General features: G+C 41.3%; 1 protein-coding gene across 5 annotated transcripts in view; it reads right to left on the bottom strand.

Annotated features, from left to right (window-relative positions):
* Positions 1 to 22631, bottom strand: part of LOC148358967 (leucine-rich repeat and fibronectin type III domain-containing protein 1-like protein) — a 397907-nt gene that overhangs the window by 30319 nt on the left and 344957 nt on the right. For all 5 annotated transcript variants that reach the window (XM_088345841.1, XM_088345842.1, XM_088345845.1 and 2 more), the window contains one exon: positions 12010 to 12641. In XM_088345841.1, the coding sequence (XP_088201967.1) occupies positions 12010 to 12641 (632 nt within the window). The remainder of the gene's footprint in view (positions 1 to 12009; positions 12642 to 22631) is intronic.

Below are 22631 nucleotides of genomic sequence, written 5' to 3'. Positions count from 1 at the left end.
GCCCTGCTTGTGGGGTGCCAGCTGCGGCTTGTTGACAGATTGGCTCCCTGTCGGTATTTAAACTCTGTCCTGTCAGTCCCCTTTTGTCGGTCCGTCGGCGAATCTCTGTTTTTACACGGCAAGCCCTTTTTCGCCTGTCGTGTTCTTACTCTTGTTTTTCTCCTGCTACGATTTGTTTGATCTCGACCACGTCTGCTCTCCCGTCCCGAATTACGACCTGTTTTGATTTTGCCCAATTGGCCCCGCCCATCTGTCACGGTTGCCATGGTGCCCAAGTGGCCCTGCTCGTGGGGTGCCAGCTGCGGCTTGTTGACAGATTGGCTCCCTGTCGGTATTTAAACTCTGTACTATCAGTCCCCTTTTTATCGGCCTGTCTTCAAATCTCTGTTTTTACACAGCAAGCCCTTTTTCGCCTGTCCTGTGTTTTTGCTTCTGTTTGTCTCCCGCTACGATTTGTTTTGATCTCGACCACGTCTGCTCTCCCGTCCCGAATTACGACCTGTTTTGATCTCGCCCAATTGGCCCCGCCCATCTGTCACGGTTGCCATGGTGCCCAAGTGGCCCTGCTCGTGGGGCGCCAGCTGCAGCTTGTTGACAGATTAGCTCCCTGTCGGTATTCAAACTCTGTCCTGTCAGTCCCCTTTTTATCGGCCCGTCTTCAAATCTCTGTTTTTACACAGCAAGCCCTTTTTCGCCTGTCCTGTATTTTTGCTTCTGTTTGTCTCCCGCTACGATTTGTTTTGATCTCGACCACGTCTGCTCTCCCATCCCGAATTACGACCTGTTTTGATCTCGCCCAATTGGCCCCGCCCATCTGTCACGGTTGCCATGGTGCCCAAGTGTCCCTGCTTGTGGGGTGCCAGCTGCGGCTTGTTGACAGATTGGCTCCCTGTCGGTATTTAAACTCTGTCCTGTCAGTCCCCTTTTGTCAGTCCCCTTTTGTCAGTCCGTCTGCGAATCTCTGTTTTTACACTGCAAGCCTTTTTCGCCTGTCCTGTGTTTATGCTCCTGTTTTTTGTCCCGAATTACGACATGCTTTGATCTTGACCTTGTCTGTTCTCCCGTCCCAAATAATGATCAGTTTAGTCTCTGGTACCATGACTAAAAATAGTCGTGATTTTTTCTTAAGTCATTTATACTGCGAGGAGTGTAGTGCAGTGTTTTTAAACCGTTTTTGAGACCAGGCACATCCTGCGGGGCCACCACTGTTCTCCCGCCCCGAATAACGATCCGTTTTTGATCTCGACCACGGCTACTCTCCTCTCCTGGTTTTCAACTTTTTGTGCTCCCGACACCACGGAAGTCCCACTTCTGTGTCAGAGCAACATACTCCCATCGACCAACGATCACCGGATTGAGTGTGCGCTCCTTTCTCCTTCCCCAATAAGCAGTGGCTCAGGAGGTAGAGCGCTCGTCTTGGGATCGAGAGATTGCAGGTTCGATTCCCGGCTCCTTCGGGTTACATGTCAAAGTGTCCTTGGGTAAGACAATGAACCCCTAATACCCCCAATAAGCAGGTTAGCGCCTTACATGGCTTCACAGCCGCTATTGGGAAATGTGAAGCACACCGTCATTTCATTTCAAAACTGTGGGTGACGTTACGCGATTGGGTTCTGTTTCCTGTCCCGCTCCTGGCCCCTAATCATGGGAAGAAAAGGTTATTCGGAGGCTAATACACCTTCAAACTTTCAGTTTTTTTTCTTTTTAATACCCTCATTATAGAAACACAAAAGAGTAGACTTTCGTTTGAAAAATCTGGCTTAAACGGGTAAAGTGGAAATATGTTATCATATTCGGGTAAGCCATTCAATTTTCCTCCATGAGTAGGTGGAAATGAGGTGTCTTTGAGCCCGTGATGATAATACAAGAGGAGTATGGAGATAACGGAGACGCTTACTCATTGAGTTCAGGGAAAGTGTTCACCTTCGTGAACCCTGTCAGATAGATGTGACGATCATCACGGGGAATTGACCCGAACAGCTGTTAAACGTCTTTGTACTGTCTGGACTGGTACTGTGAATGAATATGTTGCCTTGGTGGAGGGAGGGTTATACAATGGATGGTGAATTAAAACTCAACATCATCTTTTTTTAAACCTTTGAAAGCATGCCATGTCGTGTCCAGCATGGTCGCCGTGGCGACCGGCTGGCCTCGCCCCCTGGGCACCGGCTGTAGTAGATCAGCTAATTTGCGTGTGTGCTTCTTAAGGGTGGGTTATGGGTATTGCGGGTGCTGGTTCATTGCATTTCCTGTTCTGCATTTTACGTTCTGTTTTGCTCTGTCCTGTTTTGTTTGAGTTGGAGGAAACCTGTACTTGCCTAGTCTGAGTGTAAGCCTGTTTTTGTTTTGTTTTGTCCGTGAGTGTTGGACGACTTTTATTTTGCTAAATAAAAGTACTGATCGTGAACGCAAATGAGTTCACATTTCCCGCCTCCTGCCTCCGTTCTGGTCCGGTCCTCGTGACATGCCAAGGGGTCGAAGATACTGGGAATTGTGCTATCGATTCGATACCTGTAGATACAGGGTTGGATTGATCGATAGCGGTCTGATACTTTGTCCGATTTGTTCAACTCTTGGATTCGGCTAAATAAATTGACATGTGGACCAATGTTCCCTGTAATTTTCCTTACAGGTCTGAGCGTTCATACAAAGTTGGTGAGCAACGCTTGAAACAACAGTGAGCGACAGGAATCCCAAGTGTGGCAAATAAGTCATTATTAAACGTCATTTGTTTTTACAACAATTCTTTCACAAGATTTCCATTTCATTTTTTTCCTGGTATCTCTTATCGCATAATACTAACATTTTTGGGGGGCTTATTTAGTCTTTGCTTGATACACACATTTAATCACATTTTTTTAGTGGAAGTACAATGTCGGCAACAAGATTAACTTTTTATATTTGGAAATTATTTAAATGCAACACAAACATTTTCTTCTTTTTCCCTGTTTTTTTATTTTTTTTTTAATTCCTTTAAAAAAAATATCTCATTGTGTTTACTTTTTCCTGACTGTTACTTTTTTCTTTTTGTTCTCTATTCACCTTTTTTCCATTGTTTCTTTCTTTTCTTTTTTCTAGCTTTTTTCTGAATGTTTCCTTCTTTTTTCTCTTTCTTTTGTTTCTTTTTTTCTCAGCTTTTCACTACTTTTTCATTTTGATTTTTTTTTCTTTTTTGTTCTATTCCCCCTTCCTTTAAAACATTTTGTGCATAATTTTACATAATATTTGGTCATATAGGGATGAAAGAAGCAAAACAACCCTTAGAGCCGTTTAGGACCCGAAAGAGCCGATTCGTTATAGTGATCCGAGCCAAAGAAGCCAATTCTCGAAAAACTCTACTGACTTTACTCAACTTCGTTCTACTTCGACCTTGACTTCAAAATACCGCATTTACAACACAACGTCAGGGGAACCCGTGTATTTTTGCCTTCATGCACTGTAACTTTGACTTAATTCGCTTCTTAATTAGTCATTTGAAGCCCTGATTTTTGTGAGCTGGCTAGATTTTCTCGTGCGCGGAAAAGCTCTGGCTAGTGCGCACACACGCATCTTAGAGGGAACATTGATGTGGACTATACTCATCGTTTGGCTAATTAAATTTCTCCGACTTTTGAATATGCGGTAATCATGACAAACTAGCAGGGTTGGGTAGGGTTACTATAACTGGATTACTTTCAATGACCTTTGGATGACACCAATAGCAAATATGCTAATAAAAGACAAAATAAACTAAATATGAATACAATGATGACTCACAACACGTGGTAAGCTTTCTCTCCTGGCTTTGATCTCTTTGATCTCCGGCAAAACGAACATCAAATGCCACAGAAACAAAATGAAAATCAATCCAAACAGTTTTGCCGTTCCATGTGTTCCGTTACTCCCCAAATTGAGTCATTTTATTCATATTTAGTTTATTTTGTCTTTTATTGTCATATTTGGTATTGGAGTAATCCAAAAGTCATTGAAAGTAATCCAGTTAAAGTAACTTTACCCAACCCTGCAAACTGGTAACTGTTACTATGCAAAAATACAGTTACTATTTCAGTTACTTTTTGGAAGAAGTAGTGATAACCTCAGCTCACTCCACTCTGTCCTGCTCGTTTTGAAAAAAAAATCGTAAAATGGATGTGTAACTCTGCACTCCACGTGATGTAATCCTCAAATTCTATTGCGGGGATGCAGTTTTGACGAGAGAGTTTCTAATTTTTTTCGGCTACTGCTCTCAGATATTCCATTGAAGTGCCACCAGAGGTCTATGAGGCAACAAGGGTTCAAAAGACCGAATGGAAGCCTCTGGCTCAGAAGATCTGAGCCTTCTGAAGGTAGATTTGAACCATTATCACTGGAGAACATCGTTTCTATTCTGAATATCCGTTATTGTAGTTCTGACACTTTGTAAAATGAACTGTTGGATCAAACGGGATCAGATCATTTCAAAATGGCGGTGTCGTGGGGTCTTCTTTTTTAAGAAAACCAATTATTCCTGTGCGGGGCACTGTTGCAAAGGTATGGGAGGCTGTTTGAGAAATAAATTGTACTTGCTCTCGCATTTATCATACTCTCAGACAGTGTTCCCTCTAAGCTGCTCGCCCATTCTCAGTGCACAAGAAAATTTAGCCAGCGCACAAAAACGAGGGCTCAAAATTACTAATTAAGAAGCGACTTAAGTCATAGTTACAGTGCATGAAGGTAGAAATACACGGGTTCCCCTGTCATTGTGTCCTAAATGCGGTATTTTGAAGTCGAGTCGAAGTCGAACAAAGTTGAGTAAAGTTAGTAGAGTTTGTCGAGAACCGGCTTCTTCGGCTCGGCTCACTAAAAGGAACCGGCTCTTTCGGGTCCTAAACGGCTCTTCGGGTTGTTTGTGCTTCTTTAATCCCAACATGACCAAATATAAGGTAAAATGATGCACAAAATGACTTAATTATCATACTCTCAAACAGTGTTCCCTCTAAGCTGCGCGCGTGCGCAATTGCGCACTGCTCGCACATTCTCAGCGCACAAGAAAATCTAGCCAGCGCACAAAAATGAGGGCTCAAAATGACTAATTAAGAAGCGACTTAAGTCAAAGTTACAGTGCATGAAGGTCAAAATACACGGGTTCCCCTGACGTTGTGTCCTAAATGCGGTATTTTGAAGTCGAGTCGAAGTAGAACCAAGTTGAGTAAAGTTAGTAGAGTTTGTCGAGAACCGGCTTCTTCGGCTCGGCTCACTAGAAGGAACTGGCTCTTTCGGTTTGTTTGTGCTTCTTTAATCCAAACATGACCAAATATCATGTAAAATGATGCACAAAATGACTTAAGAAATGGGGGATAGAACAAAAAAGAAAAAAAATACCAAAATGAAAAAGTAGTGAAAAGCTGAGAAAAAAGGGAGAGAAAAAAAGAAGGAACAATTTAGAAAAAAGCCAGAAAAAATGAAAATAAATAAATGTTGGAAAAAGGTAAATAGAGAACAAAAAGAAAAAAGTAACAACTAGAAAAAAAAACACAATGAGATTTTTTTAAAGGAATTAAAAGAAAAGTAGAAAAAAAACACTGAAAAAAAAAGAAGTTTGTGTTGCATTCAAATAATTTCCAATGATATCAAGTGAATCTTGTTGCCAACATTGTACTTCCACTCAAAAATGTGATTAAATACACTTCTGTATCTTACAACCGACTCAATAATCCCCCAAAAATGTTAATATTATGCGACAAAATATATCAGGAAAAAAAAAGAAATGGATATCTTGTGAAAGAATTGTAAATACAAACGATGTTTGTCGACTGTACAACCTTTGCAATAGTACATGAGACAATTCATTCAAAAGAGAAAAATCATTTTGCATTGCCGAAAAATGTCAAGTTTTGGACATGTTTGATAATTAATTATCTTGCCACACTTGGGATTATGGTTGCTCACTGTTGTTTCAAGCGCTGCTCACCGACTTTGTGTGAACGCTCAGACCCGTCAGGAAAATTCCAGGGAACATTGCTCTCAGACATTCACAACTCAGTGTTCTGATTTGCCGGCGTCCCTGCGTCCTAGACACATGGTTTTTGCTGGGGACGCATTGTGTCAAATCAACGTGCGTCCCCGGGACGCAACTTTTTTGACACCAAATTGTCATTCTTACCCGATTACTTTTCCCATCTCATCTCCCATCTCATTAGCCGTACCGCTTATCCTCATTAGGGTCGCGGGGGGCTGGAGCCCATCCCAGCCATCTCCGGGCAGTGGGCAGGGGACACCCTGAACTGGTTGCCAGCCAATCGCAGGGCCCACACGGACAGACAACCCATTCGCTCATTCACACCTATGGACAATTTGGACCGACCAATTCACCTGGAATGCATGTTTTTGGAACGTAGGAGGAAACCGGAGTGCCCGGAGGAAACCCACGCAAGCACGGGGAGAACATACAAACTCCGCACAGGAAGTCTGGAGCTGGATTTGAACCCACGACAGGTTCCCATGACATGAACTGTGCCGCACAAGCGCTAACCACTGCGCCGCCGTGCTGCCCCCGATTACTTTTTTTTAACAAAAATTAACCGCACTTCAAACTTTTCGTCAGGCAGATCCGCCATTGTTGTTTTGGTCTCGCGCCGATCTCGGCAATCGAGATCTCGTTGTTTCGAGATGACGTCATTGTTTTGGTGGTTGTCGCGTGAAAGATGCCTCCGAAAAAACAGTTGGTATTAGGTGCAAATCAACAAAAAATTGGTTATTTCCTTAGTGTCGGTAATAAGTCGAAACATAATACAGAAAGTCGCAACAACGGCAATAATTCCGGCACGAAAAAACGGAGGAGAAATTCTTCGGAAGACCGCGAAGGCAAGGAAAACAAGGAAGCGGACAATTTGACGAAAGATAAACAAAAGAATACTCCTAGCAAGAAAAGGACTTTTCTGCCAAAATGGACTAGAATATATTCCTGGTGACGCTATGAGGAGGATGATAAGGGAGGCTACATGTTGAGTGATGCGTGCACCCAGCGTGACAAAAAAACTGGATGGCATAAATCATTTCGCAATACGAACTTTAAGAAAAGCACATTGGATCGGCACCACGACAATGGAATTCACAAATTAGCTATGGAAATTCCGTTGCTGCAATTGGACCTTGAGAAGGCATTACAACTGTGGCGGGAGAGCAAACCACCAAGAATATATGAACTGAAAAATCTGAAGTGATTAAAACGGCATTAATATATAGACTAATATTTCAACAATATTACTTTGTATAATGTACAATATTTTTGTGAACTGAAAAATCCGAAGTGATAACTGCTTTGTATTACCAATTAAGTGTGATGATTAAAACTGAATGAATACAAAGATGTATATATTCATTTATATATTACTTTTCACAGGTCAAATGAACACTGCAACTATATACTATCTTATGTAATACTCTTTTTATAGTTTGGAAATACAAGTAAAAACATTGAGCACACTATAGATAATTAATGGAAAACGAGTTAAATAAACAAAACAGGGAAAATTTAATGTAAAAATAAGCAAATAGTTGTACCATTTCTAGGGTGATTTTTTTTGTGTAAAAGAAGAAAAATATATAAAATATTATCAGTATTAATGTATTTTTTTTGTATTAATAAATGTGTCATGATTAATCATGTGACTCAGCTGTGCCCGCTCTTTTGGCGCCAACACCCGCGGGTTCTGATTGGCTCCCTCTCAGTATTTGAACCCAGTCCTGTCTACCCCCTCTCGTCAGTCCGTCTGCAAACCTCTGTGTATACAAGGCAAGCCTTTTTCGACCCTGACTCACGCCTGTCCCGTTTCTGCTCCCGTTTGTCTCCGGCGACGACCCGTTTTGATCCCGACCACGTCTGCTCTACCGTCCCGGCTTACGTCCCATTTTTGATCCCGACTACGTCTGCTTTCCCGTTCTGGCTTACGACTCGTTTCCGACCCGACCACGCTTTGATCTCCCAGTCCCGGCTACCAACCAATGTTTCCGTTTCTGACACCGCCATCGCTCGCTACGTCGAAATAAATATGTATATATATTTTTGTAGCATGTTTTTTTTTTTTTTTAGATTTAAAATAAAACCAATTTGAGGTGTTTTTACTTCCATACCTCCTTTTTTTCAAAAAGCAAGGATGTGTTATCTGGATTTCACATTCTCACCCTTTCTCGCTTCCCGTTTTTCGGTTTCTTTGACTGTCTAATGATTTCACACGCTTGAAAATAGCTTGTTTTTCCCACATACGTTTATTTTTTATTTTCTGTTCCTGTCCCGCAAACGTCTTTCTGCCTATCAAGTTCCAAGCCGCGTTCCGCTTCTGTGTTGGGAAAAACGCTGTTATAATGATAAAACATATTTTCTCATGAACATGGTAATATTACTAATGACTGACTATCAAAAAGTCGTGCGTTATGTACGTTTTTGGACATGTTTACGTACGTTTTTTGGGAGTATTTATGTAAGTTGTATGTGTTTGTGTATGCTGTGTGTGTTTAAGTAAGTTTTTGTACTTGTTTTTGGGTGAATACAAGTACATTAATCGTTTGAATGTATGTTTTGTATGTCCAAGTACAATTTTGTGTGTATTCACGTACGTTTTTTGTGTTTATGTACGTTTTGTATGTTTACGTACATTGCTGTGTGTGTTTATGTACTTTTTTATACGTGTTTTTGTACATTTGTGTGTGTATACACGTACATTTTATATGTTTATGTATGTTTTGGATGTTTAAGTACATTTTTTGTGAGTATGTATGCATGTTTAATGTGTTACTGTACCTTGTGTGTGCGTACGCACATTTTTGGGTGTATTCACGAATGTTTTATGTGTTTTTCTACGCTCTGTGTTTTGAGATACGTTTTTGCACGTGTTTATGTACATTTGTGTGTGTATACACATGAATTGTATATGTTAATGTATGATTTGTATGTTTGCGTACATTTTTGTGAGAACGAAAACGGATCGTGATTCGGGACCGGAGAGCTGACGTGGTTGAGATTAAAACGAATCGTAACGGGAGTCAAAAAGGAGCAAAAAGAGATTCGGAGACGGACCGACAAAAGGGGACTGACAGGACAGAGTTTAAATACTGACAGGGCGGCAATCTGTCCACAAGCTTCAGCTGGCGCCCATGGGCAGGGCCAATTGGGCGCCATGGCAACCGTGACATTATGTACATTTTGTGTGTGTTTACGTACGATTTGTGTGTATTTCCTTATGTTCTATGTGTTTGTGTATGGTATGTGTGTTTACATACGTTTTTGTACGTGTTTTTGTGTGTATTCATGTACATTTTATGTGTTAATGTATGTTTTGAATGTCTACGCACAATTTTGGGTGTATTCACATACGTTTTATGTGTTTATGTACGCTGTGTGTGTTTACGTACATTTGTATACGTGTTTTTGTACATCTGTGTGTGTATACACGTACATGTTATATGTTTATGTATGTTTTGGATGTTTAAGTACATTTTTGTGAGTATTTATGCATGTTAAGGAGAGCAGACGTGGTCGAGATTAAAACGGATCGTAACGGGAGACAACAAGCAAAAAACAGGTGAAAAAGGACTTGCTGTGTAAAATCAGAGCTTCGGAGATGGACCGACAAAAGGGGACTGACAGGACAAAGTTTAAATGCTGAGAGGGAGCCAATCTGTCCACAAGCTGCAGCTGGTGCCCATGGGCAGGGCCAATTGGGCGCCGTGGCAACCGTGACACACACTGGCGGGGCCAATTGGGCGCCATGGCAACCGCGACATTATGTACATTTTGTGTGTGTTTACGTACGATTTGTGTGTATTTCCTTATGTTCTATGTGTTTGTGTATGGTATGTGTGTTTACATACGTTTTTGTACGTGTTTTTGTGTGTATTCATGTACATTTTATGTGTTAATGTATGTTTTGTATGTCTACGCACAATTTTGGGTGTATTCACATACGTTTTATGTGTTTATGTACGCTGTGTGTGTTTACGTACATTTGTATACGTGTTTTTGTACATCTGTGTGTGTATACACGTACATTTTATATGTTTATGTATGTTTTGGATGTTTAAGTACATATTTGTGAGTATTTATGCATGTTAAGGAGAGCAGACGTGGTCGAGATTAAAACGGATCGTAACGGGAGACAACAAGCAAAAAACAGGTGAAAAAGGACTTGCTGTGTAAAATCAGAGCTTCGGAGATGGACCGACAAAAGGGGACTGACAGGACAAAGTTTAAATGCTGAGAGGGAGCCAATCTGTCCACAAGCTGCAGCTGGTGCCCATGGGCAGGGCCAATTGGGCGCCATGGCAACCGTGACACACACTGGCGGGGCCAATTGGGCGCCATGGCAACCGCGACATTATGTACATTTTGTGTGTGTTTACGTACGATTTGTGTGTATTTCCTTATGTTCTATGTGTTTGTGTATGGTATGTGTGTTTACATACGTTTTTGTACGTGTTTTTGTGTGTATTCACATACCTTTTATGTGTTTATGTACATTTTGTATGTTTATGTATATTTCTGTGCGTGTTTATGTCAATTTTTGTGTGTGTTTATGTATGTTTCGTGTGTATTCCTGTAGTTTTATGTGTTTATGTACACTGTGTGTGATCACGTACGTTTTTTGTATGTCTTTATGTACATTTTTGTGTGTATATATTTGTGTTTGTATACACGTACATTGTATGTGTTAATGTATAATTTGTATGTTTACGTACATTCTTGAGAGTATTAGTATACGTTTAATGTGTGTACCTACATTGGTGTGTTTACATACGTTTTTGTACGTGTTGATGTACATTTGTGTGTTTATACACGTAAATTTCTCCCTCTCTCTTTTGGACTACCCCTCTTTTTCCTTTCTCTTGTTTTTCTTTTCTTCGCTATCTTTTGGACTCTTTCTTTCTCTCCCTTTCTCTCTCTAATTAGTTATTTTTCTCTCTCCTTCCCCTCTCTTTCTTTCTCTTTCAGACTCCCTCTTTCGCTCTCTCTCTTTGTTCCACTCTTTTTCCAATTTTCTTCCTCGCTCTGTTCCACTCTTTTTCCAAAAGGCGCTCTTCGATGTTTGCTTTGTATAAACAACTTAAAAGTTCAAATAGGATAAAAGTTCTCCAGATATTAAAAAAATATAGGCTGTTATAATACAGTAGCAAAATATATTGGGAGCCAAAAGAGCCAGCTTGTAAGAGTGAGCCGAGCTGAAAGAGCCAGTTCTTTAAACATTTCCATCAATAGACTCTCTACCTGTCGGGCTCCCTTTCTCTCGAAGGCTGGTCGATATGAGTATCGTCGTTTCTGCGTTGTTTGCTTCGTATCATCAATTTGAAGGTTCAAATTGGTTAAAAGCTCTCTAGATATTGAAAAATGTAAAGCTTATTTTAAGATAGTAGCATAATGCATCGGGAGCCCAAAGAGTCGGCTCCTTTCAGTGAGCCCAGCCAAAAGAGCCGGTTCTCTAAACAGAGCCGGAATTCCCATCAGTGGTCTCTCTACCTGCCGATTCTTTCGGAGTGTTGGTCCCTTCGAATTTTTGGTTTCTTTTTTAGTTATTGCCTTCTCCCTTTAGCTCTCTCTCACTCTCTTATATTATATCCCTCTCTTGCTCTATCCCTTTATTTCTCTCTCTTTTGGACTTTCTCTCATTCTCTCGTTCTATATTTCTTTTTCTTTCTGTTTTGGACTCACACTCCTCTCTCTATCTTTTTCCCTTTCTCCTTTTCCCTCTGTCTCCCTTCCTATCCCGCCTTATCTCTCTCTTTCTATCGCCCTCACTTTTTCTATCTCTGTCTTATCTCTCTGTTTTCCCTATCCCTCTTTCACTCTCAATCTTTCTCTCTGGTTAATATGAGTGGCGTCATTTATTCCTCTTTGCTTCAATTTGGATGTAAGTTCTCTAGATATTGAAAAAATAAAGCCGATTTTAATTCAGTAGCATAATGCATTGAGAGCCCAAAGAGTCAGCTCATTTGAGTGAGCCGAGCCAAAAGAGCCGGTTCTCTAAAAAGAGCCAGAATTCCCATCAGTGGTCTCTCTACCTGCCGCTTCCTTCGGGTTGTTGTTCTCCTTGACTCCTGACGCAGGCCTGTTTTTCATCTCGATGGCCACCCTGGAGGTGAAACGGCCCTTGCCGGGTGAAAGCAACTCCTCATTGGCCGCGGAGTCGGTCCGTGTCCTGACGGTTCGCCCGCCGGTTTCCTCCACCACCAGGGCCACCGTGTCTCTGGTGGCGTTGCTGTACGAAGGACCCACGCTTTCCTCGTCCTGCTCGTCAGGTATCTTGGAACCAGGAGGGGGCAGAACCTGGTTTTGCCCGCCCTGCCCGTTGCTCTGCTGCCTGGGCACGCCAACGGGAACGCCGGCTTTCCCGTGGGACGCCCCCTGGTGGCTGTAAACCTTGTATCGGATCATCAGGATGATAATAAAAACCAGGACGGACGCCACGATGATCCCTCCGATGATGATGATCATGGTTCCTCCCAGGAATTGACTGTGCAGCGCCCGGCATTGGCTGAATTCCGTGTCGGTGGTGAAGGACAAGCAACCCAGAGGACGCGTGGCGGTCAGCGAGGTGACGGCGTCCTCCAAAACCGCCAGGACGCAGAGCTCGTAGCTTCGTCCGGCGGCCAGGTCGCGGACCAGGAAGTCGTTGGTGCTGGACGGAATCATCCTGGAAAAAAACAGAGACAAAATAAGAATTCGGATAGGCAGAGGTCATATTCTAAAGCAGGGGTGTCGAAGTCAAATTATCGGAGGGGCAAACAAACATGTTATGCTGCAAGCCGTGGGCCGGACGGATAAAATCCTTATTGAAAAACAATTAAAATGAGTCACCTGACCTAATTTAACCCTTAGATAAATTGAAAAAATACCACATATCCACGGACAGACTGAGGAGATCATTTCTTCCTCATGCCATGAGGCTCTTTAACTCGACCCGGGGGAGTAAAATCCCACATTAAACCCGAACCCCACAATTGCATATTACCCTATTTTATTAAAGTGTCTATTTTTCGGAACACTATTTAAATGCTCTTTTACCAACACACTATATTGGGTATTTTTGTATTCCATATCTTTTATTTTATTTTTAACACAAGGATACTGCTGGAAGTGTAAATTTCACGACGGGGATGAATAAAGTATCTATCTATCCATCTATCTAGCTTGACATCTATCCATCTATCTAGTCATCTATCTAGACACCTACCTACCTACCAACCGACCTACTTACCTGTCTTTCTATCTATCTAGACACCTATCTATCCATCTACCTATCTAGACACCTATCTAGACACCTATCTATCTATCTATCTATTTAGACATCTATCTATCTATCTATCTATCTACCTATCAATCTACCGGCTACCCGTAACCTGATTCTGTCTCCTGTATTGATCCCTGATACAAGCTCAGTTCTCCTGTCCTGGCTACCCGTAAGCTGATTCTGTTTCCTGTATCGTTTCCCAATCCTACCTCCGTTCTCCTATCCCACTGACCCGTATCCTCATTCTGTTTCCTGTTTTGATCCCTGATCCAAGCTCCGTTCTCCTGTCCCAGCTACCCGTATCCTGATTCTGTTTCCTTCATCGATCCCTGATGCGAGCTCCGTTCTCCTGTCCCGGCTACCCATAACCTGATTCTGTTTCTAGTATCGATCCCCGATCCAAGCTCCGTTCTCCTGTCCCGGCTACCCGTATGTTGATTCTGTTTCCTGTAGCGATCCTCGATCCAACCATTGTTCTCCTGTCCCGGCTACCCGTAACCTGAGTCCGTTTCCTGTATCGATCCCCGATCCAAGCTCCGTTCTCCTGTCCCAGCTACCCGTATTTTAATTCTGTTTCCTGTATCGATCCTCGATCCAACCTTTGTTCTCCTGTCCCGGCAACCCGTAACCTGAGTCTGTTTCCTGTATTGATCCCTGATCCAAGCTCCGTTCTCCTGTCCCGGCTACCAATAAGCTGAATCTGTTTCCTGTATCGATCCCCGATCCAAGCTCGGTTCTCCTGTCCCGGCTACCCGTATGCTGAATCTGTTTCCTGTATCAATCCTAGATCCAACCTTTGTTCTCCTGTCCCGGCTACCCGTAACCTGAGTCCGTTTACTGTATCGATCCCCGATCCAAGTTCCGTTCTCCTGTCCCAGATACCCGTATGTCGATTCTGTTTCCTGTATCGATCCTCGATCCAACCTTTGTTCTCCTGTCCCGGCTACCCGTAACCTGAGTCTGTTTCCTGTATTGATCCCTGATCCAAGCTCCGTTCTCCTGTCCCAGCTACCCGTATGTTGATTCTGTTTCCTGTATCGATCCAAGCTCCTTTCTCTTGTCCTGGCTACCCGTATCCTGATTCTGTTCCCTGTATCGATCCTCAATCCAACCTCCGTTCTCCTGTCCCGGCTACCCGTATCCTGATTCTGTTTCCTGTTTCAATCCCTTAATAAAGTATTGTGTGAAACTTTACGCATGCGGGTCTCCTGCTTGTACCGGCCGTGACAGTATGTATTTGTTTATATACGTAATTTCAATTGAAACATTTTTTTTGAATGGTTTATTCATGTTTTCATGTCACTTATTTTCAATCATATATTTTGAAGGAGCTATCTGAGTATCTTTTCATTTAAGTACATACATAATTTGAAGGTTGAATCTAGAAAATATACAAAACCCCCCAAAAAAAAAAGCCACAAGTGAGATTCAATTTACGAACAAAATGGTTTCCCCCCAGCACCGCCAGGCTGTACTTGCCCAAGACACACCACAGGAAACGGTGCCCCTACCTTCCGTGTTGTTAAGGGATCCAACCAACCAATGAGTATTGTAACCGACATGCTGCTTACCCATCAATGCCAAGGTCTAGTTTATCCCTGAAGAGCAAGATGGCGCTCTATACCAAAAAACAACGGCCACCAGATGATGAGAGTGCTGTATCTGAGTCACATCAGTAGGATTCCCTTGCTAGTGTGAACCATGGAAACCAGTAAAATGAGATTCAAGGGTTTCATACGTTTGACTATAAAGGATGTTATAGAATTAACTACAAAGTAAGTACATGTACTCAGTTTGATACAGTAGAGAGATTCACTGACTGTTTTTCTTCAAGGTATATGAGAAGGTTAGGCTGTCTGGAATGCATTAGACGTATTTTTGATAACAGAATTCCTGTGAGTGCTGACGGGAGAAGGCCGGACGCAGAAGGACAAACATCGCGACGCCCTTCGGCGAGGAGGTGGTGAAGCTGGCACCTGGTGCGCCCATGGGAGAAGTCGGCACGCCCATGGGAGGAGTCAGCACGCCCATGGGAGAAGATAGGAGAAGATCGAGGGAGAACGAGAGAGACACTAATTCGGATAATTCGGTTAATTAGATGGAGTTCATTTAGTTAAATCATTTAAGAAAATAAAAATGCCCCCGCTTGTCCGTCTTTCCACACAAAAAAAAACCAGAGCCTGCATTGTTAGGTGAACGAAGGTTATGTTTGGTTAATGGAGTCGATAACTAATTCGAACAATTTGGTTAACGATACATATCAACAGTTTATTTCCTAACCAGATTCAATCATGGGTTTATTTTCCTTTACCGATATTTCAATCACTTATAAAGTGTTGGTCTAGACAGGGATGGGCGCTGCCAGGCTGTACTTTCCCGAGTCACGCTGCAAAAAGTGGTGCTCCGATGACCCTGGAGATCATTAGATGCACAAAATGGTCGAGGTAAATCAAACTGTCAAGCCGAGTCTTCCGAGTGAAGCTTTCCAGGCTTTTACTAGCGGCAACGTGACGTTTGCTCGACCTTCTAACCAACCCCGCAATTTTCCGTCCTTAGGCGTATTTGACTCAAACCTGTCTCATGTTGTCATCGGCAGTCTGTGAGTCATTTCATACATATATATATATATATATATATATATATATATTACTTAACTACTAGGGTCGTAGGGCAACATTTACTCTGGTGTTTCTTGGGCAAAAGAAAGAAAGAAAGTAAGAAAGCAAGCAAGCGAGCAAGAGAGAAAGAAAGACAGAAAGAAAAAAAGTAAGTAAGAAAGAAAGAGAGAAAGTAAGTAAGAAGGAAAGAAAGAAATATAAACAGGGAGAAGAGACAGAAATATAAAAAGAAAAAGAGTGACATGGAAAGTGAGGGAAACGAGACAAGAAAGAGAGAAAGAGCAAAGACAAAGAAAAATAAAGAAAGAAATGGAAAGATATGGAGAAAGAGAGAGATAGTAGAGAGAGAGAAAAGACAGAGAGAGCAAGGGAACAACAGAATGAGATAGAGAGAGAGAAAAGACAGAGAGAGAGAGAGAGGAAAGGAAGAGAGAGAGATCAAAAGAGGGGAAGTGAGAGAACAAAAAAGAGCAAGAGAGAGAAAGAAAGAGAGAGAATGTGAACAAAAGAGAGAGAGAGAGAGAGAGAAAGAGTGATAACAAAATGGAGAAAGTAACAACTAAAGAGAGAAAGAGAGAGAACAATAGAGAGAGTGAACAAGAGCGAGAGAGAGAGAGAGATGACAAGAGGGAGAAAAGAGAGAGCAAGATAAGAGAGAGAGAGAGAGAGAGAGAGAGAGATAGAACAAGAGAGAGAGCATGAGAGAGACAAAACAAAAGATAAAGAGAACGAGAGAACAATAGATAGAGAGAACAGGAAAGAGAAAAAACAAATGAGAGACAACAAAAAAGGGAGAGAGAAAGAGAGAGACCTTCACAGATAAAGAGATATAGAGGGAAAGAGAGAGTTAAAAAGAGAGAAAGAAAACTGGAGGGGAATAAGTAGTGAATAAGTAAGATATATAATCCAATACAGCTCCAGTTGCTTTACGAGTGGCCCTTGCCCGGTCAACGCCAAGTGGACATATTTCATAATGCATCCGTTTTTTTTTTCTCTTGTGCTTCTCAGGGTGTCGTCTCACGGGCCGTCAGTGATTGAAGCGAATGGAGTGAGAGCTTCCGTTTTGACACTCGGCTGTTAGCTCGTTCTGGGCTCCTCTCGTCTTTGCAGCCAGACAGACTCAATTAGGCGATATTAGGAAGGAGGCCTCGGGGAAATCCCGTTGCTGCGTTAGTGAAATCCAGAAAGTCCGAGTGAGCCGCTTCATCTATCGCTTGAAGCGCTACGCCTCGCTCACCTGCTAACAAACGGCAATCTCGCGCAAGGCAGCCGAATGTGTTTTAAAAGAGAGAGAGAGAGAGAGAGAGAGAGAGAAAGTGAGAGAGAGGGAGAGAAAGTAAGAGAGAGAGGGAGAGAGAGGGAGAGAGGGAGAGAGAGAGAGATAGAGAGAGAGAAGGAGGGAGAGAGAGATAAAAAATAAAGAAATATAGAGATGACAAGAAAGAAAGAAAGAAAGAAAGAATAAGAGAAAGAAGATGATAGAAAGATAGAGACAGAGAGAGATAGAGAGAGAGAGAGGGAGGGAGAGAGATAAAAAAGAAAGAAATATAGAGATGACAAGAAAGACAGAAAGACAGAAAGACAGAAAGACAGAAAGAAAGACAGAAAGACAGAAAGACAGAAAGCAAGAAAGCAAGAAAGAAAGAAAGAAAAAAATAGGAAGAAAGGGAGAAAAGAAAAAAAGAAAGAATAAGAGAAAGAAGATGATAGAAAGATAGAGATAGAGAGATAGAGAGAGAGAGAAGGAGGGAGAGAGAGATAAAAAAGAAAGAAATATAGAGATGACAAGAAAGAAAGAAAGAAAGAAAGAAAGAAAGAAAGAAAGACAGAAAGAAAGAAAGAAAGAAACAAAGGAAAGTAAAGAACAAAAGAAAAAAAGAAAGAATAAGAGAAAGAAGGTGATAGAAAGATAGAGATAGAGAGAGAGAAGGAGGGAGAGAGATGAAAAAGAAAGAAATATAGAGATGACAAGAAAGAAAGAAAGAAAGAAAGAAAGAAAGACAGAAAGACAGAAAGACAGAAAGACAGAAAGAAAGAAAGAAAGAAAGGAAAATAAAGAACAAAAGAAAAAAAGAAAGAATAAGAGAAAGAAGATGATAGAAAGCTAGAGATAGAGAGAGATAGAGAGAGAGAAGGAGGGAGAGAGAGATGAAAAAGAAAGAAATATAGAGATGACGAGAAAGAAAGAAAGAAAGAAAGAAAGACAGAAAGAAAGAAAGGAAAATAAAGAACAAAAGAAAAAAAGAAATAATAAGAGAAAGAAGATGATAGAAAGATAGAGATAGAGAGAGATAGAGAGAGAGAGAAGGAGGGAGAGAGAGATAAAAAAGAAAGAAATATAGAGATGACGAGAAAGAAAGAAAGCAAGAAAGCAAGAAAGCAAGAAAGAAAGAAAGAAAGGAAAATAAAGAACAAAAGAAAGAAAGAAAGAGTGGTTATAATATGCTGCAATATTTCCAGGAGACACCTATGTTAAATATGAAAATATTACATACTAAATCATGTATTCCGCCCAGAAGGCTTTTCCCATGCCCCCAGCTATACGCCTTATTAAATATATAAGATGATCTTGTTCCTTAATAACGAGTTAGCTAGTTATTTGTAATGTCAATATTTGATATCTGCATATTTCAGTTAGTACGCAACAAAAAAAGAACATAAATACATTGTTTTTCATTTCCCTCACTATATTTGGTGTGTTGAGATCAAATGATAATAAGGGAATCTACAGTAACTCTGTGAGACGATATTGGACCACCTCGTGCAGCGGTGGCAATAGGCGGCTCGCGGGCCGGATCAGGACCTCTGAGGGATTGAATCCGGCCCGCGAGACAACGCTCGGAGAAGCACAAGAGAAAAACGAGCTGCAGGTTAACATATCTCCACTTGATGTTGCCAGAGCCAGGTGTTTCTCATAATTTCTCTCTCTCTCTCTCTCTCTCTCTCTCTCTCTCTCTCTCTCTCCCTCTCTCTCCCTCTCTCTCCCTCTCTCTCTCTCTCTCTCTCTCTCCCTCCCTCTCCCTCTCCCTCCCTCTCCCTCCCTCTCTCTCTGTGTAGTTGTCTCTCTTGTTATCTCTCTCTCTCTCTGCCTCTCTCTCTCCCTCTCTCTCTACCTCCTTATTTCTCTCAATATCTATCCATCTCTATTTTACTTTCTCTGTCTTTCTTTTTCTCTTTCTTTGTTCCTCTTTGTCGCTCCCTCACTCTCTCTGTCTTTTTATCTTGTTTTGTTCTCTCTTCCTTTTTCCTTTACCCTCCTTTCTCTCTTTCTCATTATCTCTATCGCTCTATTTCACTCCCTCTGTCTTTCTTTTTTCTCTTTCTTTGTTCTACTTTGTCCCTGTCTTTTTACTTTGTTTTGTTCTCTCTTCCTTTTTTCTTTTCTCTCCTTTCTCTCTTTCTCTCTTTTTCACTATCTATCTCTCTATTTCCCTCCCTCTGCCTTTCGTTTTTCTCTTTCTTTGTTCCTCTTTGTCCCTCTCTCTTTCTGTCATTTTACCTCGTTTTGTTCTCTCTTTCTTTTTTCCTTTTCTCTATTTTCTCTCTTTCTCATTATGTATCTCTCTCTCTATTTCACTCCCTCTGTCTTTCCTTTTCTCTTTCTTTGTACTTCTTTGTTCCCCTCTCTCTTTTTACCTTGTTTTGCCCTCTCTTCCTTTTTCCTTTTCTCTCCTTTCTCACTTTCTCTCTCTTTTATTATCTCTCTTTCTGTATTTCAGTCCCTCTAAGCTGTCTTTTTCTCTTTCTTTGTTCCTCTTTGTCCCTCTCTCTTCTTTTTTTCATGTTCTATCTTTTCTCTCTTTCTCTCTCTCTTTCTTGCTTTTCCCTTCTCTCTTTCTCCCCTTCTCTCTTTCCCTCCTTCTCCTTTATCTCTTTCTCTCTATTTTTCTTGGGATGTGTTTCTTTCTCTCTCTTTCTTTCCTCCCTCTCTCACTATTTATCTTTTTATCTCTTTTTTTCTCACGCTCTCTCTCTCTTTCTCTCTCCCCGTCTCCCTTTCTCTCTTTCTTTGTCCCACCCTCTTTAATTTTACTGTTGCCTCCCTATATGACTCCCCCGTGTACCGAACCCTATCAGAAAAAATTTGCACCCTTTAAGTGTGGCCCTGCATACAAAAAAATAAATACTACTTACTAGAACCCACTGTACTGACAAAAAACATATTTCAATCACCCTTTACTCTGCAAATGACCGAACAAACTGTATAGAAAAAGAAATAAACACACATGTAATTGTCTGGTATAAGCAGTGTTCCCTCTAAACTGTGTGTGTGAGTTTTTTCAGAACCGGCTTCTTCGGCTCAGCTCACTAAAAGGAACCGGCTCTTTCGGGTCTTGAACGGCTCTTCGGGTTATTTGTGCTTCTTTCCTCCCTATTGTTAAAGTTAAAACGTATACAAACTCTATGTTGGCAAAATTACACAAATAAAAAACAAGCATTAAGGTAAATAAAAATTCCCAAGCGGGAGAGCCCTGTCGGGTGGCCCACTCCGGGCGAGTGCCTCGTCAGAACTGACTCCTCCCGTGTGTGAAGCTAACTTTATTCACACAGGAAACAGAAAAATACACCGGAAATGCGACTTCAAAATAAAAGAGCACAAGACTGATAAACGTACAAGAGATGCAATTAGACTGATTATTGACACGTTACTTCATGTGTGTGTGTGTGTGTGTGAAAGATTGTTTTTATATTTAGCAATATAAAAACAAGTTATATTTTCACAGTGAATTCTGAGAAATATTACAACCAAAACGACCAACCTATCACCTATATGACCAAATATTATGTAAAATTATGCACACATTGACTTAAAAGAAGGGGGGATAGAATGAAAAAGAAAAAAATACCAAAGTGAAAAAGTAGTGAAAAGCTGAGAAAAAAGAAACAAAAGGAAGATAAAAAAAGAAGGAAAAATTCAGAAAAAAAAGCCAGAAAAAAAGAAAAGAAAGAAATGTAGGAAAATAGTATATAGAGAACAAAAATAAAAAGTAACAGCTCGGAAAAAATAAACACAATGAGATTTTTAATAAAGGAATTTTTAAAAAGTAGAAAAAAAAAACAACCACGCAAAATAGAAGAAAAAGTTTGTGCATTGCCGGAAACTCAGCAAAATGTAACTTGATGTCAAATTTTGGACAAGTATGATAATGACTCAGTTGCCACGCTGGGGATTGCCGTTGCTCACTGTTGTTTCAAGCGTTGCTCGCCGACTTTGTGTGGCCCCTCAGACCCGTCAGGAAATTGACAGGGAACATTGGGTATAAGTAACCATACTGCTTTAAAAATGCAGTACTTGTATATGTGTATTCGACTCTGCACGCAAATCACATAAGAGCCATGAAAGCCAAGTGATGCATAAACATTATCTTCGACATAACATTCATAAAATATATGTACGATTAAAAATGCATGGGGCATTTTGTGCAACAAAACAGTCAAGTGGCAGAGAGGGGGCAATGGGGATATTATTACATGGTCATGCTTAATAAATGGATTTCTCTGTGTACTGATTCAGACTATCGGGAAAAAACCCACTCCTTTCTGTCACCTGTTGTCGGTCCGTCTGCGAACCTCAGTTTACTTTAGGCAAGATGTTATTACATGGTCATGCTTAATGAATGGATTTCATTGTGTACTGATTCAGACTATCGGGAAAAAAACACTCCCTTCTGTCACCTGTTGTCGGTCCGTCTGCGAACCTCAGTTTACTCTAGGCAAGATGTTATTACATGGTCATGCTTAATGAATGGATTTCATTGTGTACTGATTCAGACTATCAGGGAAAAAACCCACTCCTTTCTGTCACCTGTTGTCAGTCCGTCTGCGAACCTCAGTTTACTTTAGGCAAGATATTATTACATGGTCATGCTTAATGTATGTATTTCAGTGTGTACTGATTCAAACAATCCGGGAAAAACCCACACCCTTCAGTCACCTGCTGTCGGTCCGTCTGCAAACCTCAGTTTACTCTAGGCAAGATATAATTACATAGTCATGCTTAATGAATGGGTTTCAGTGTGTACTGATCCAGACTATCGGGAAAAAAACACTCCCTTCTGTCACCTGTTGTCAGTCCGTCTGCGAACCTCAGTTTACTTTAGGCAAGATATTATTACATGGTCATGCTTAATGTATGTATTTCAGTGTGTACTGATTCAAACAATCCGGGAAAAACCCACACCCTTCAGTCACCTGCTGTCGGTCCGTCTGCAAACCTCAGTTTACTCTAGGCAAGATATAATTACATAGTCATGCTTAATGAATGGGTTTCAGTGTGTACTGATCCAGACTATCGGGAAAAAAACACTCCCTTCTGTCACCTGTTGTCAGTCCGTCTGCGAACCTCAGTTTACTCTAGGCAAGCTCTTTTCGACCCTGACTCACACCTGTTTTTGCTCCCGTCTGTTCCCCGGCTTTGACCCGTTTTTTGATCCTGACCACGTCTACTCTCCTTAATAATTAGTTTATTTTTTAGAAAACGATTTTAGCCATTAAAATGTTTATTTTTATCATTAAAAAAACACATATCGAACTTCAAAGGTCTAAAATATGAAATGGAAATATTTATCCTACAACTGTTTCAGAACTAGAGGAGGGCGGATTGATCCAAATATGTCAGGATTACTGATGTGATGCACCTGTGCCCGCTCCTGTTGTCAGTCCGTCTGCGAACCTCAGTTTACTCTAGGCAAGATTTTCAACCCTGACTCGCTCCTGTTTTTGTTCCTGTCTGTTTCCCAGCTTCGACCCGTTTTTTGGTCCTGACCACATCTAC

Source organism: Urocampus carinirostris, chromosome 10 (assembly GCF_059441175.1).
Source record: "Urocampus carinirostris isolate Australia breed hairy pipefish chromosome 10, RoL_Ucar_1.0, whole genome shotgun sequence".
Taxonomy (NCBI): Eukaryota; Metazoa; Chordata; class Actinopteri; order Syngnathiformes; family Syngnathidae; genus Urocampus; species Urocampus carinirostris.
Note: the sequence above shows the minus strand (reverse complement) of the source record. Positions and strands in the feature narration are given on the sequence as shown.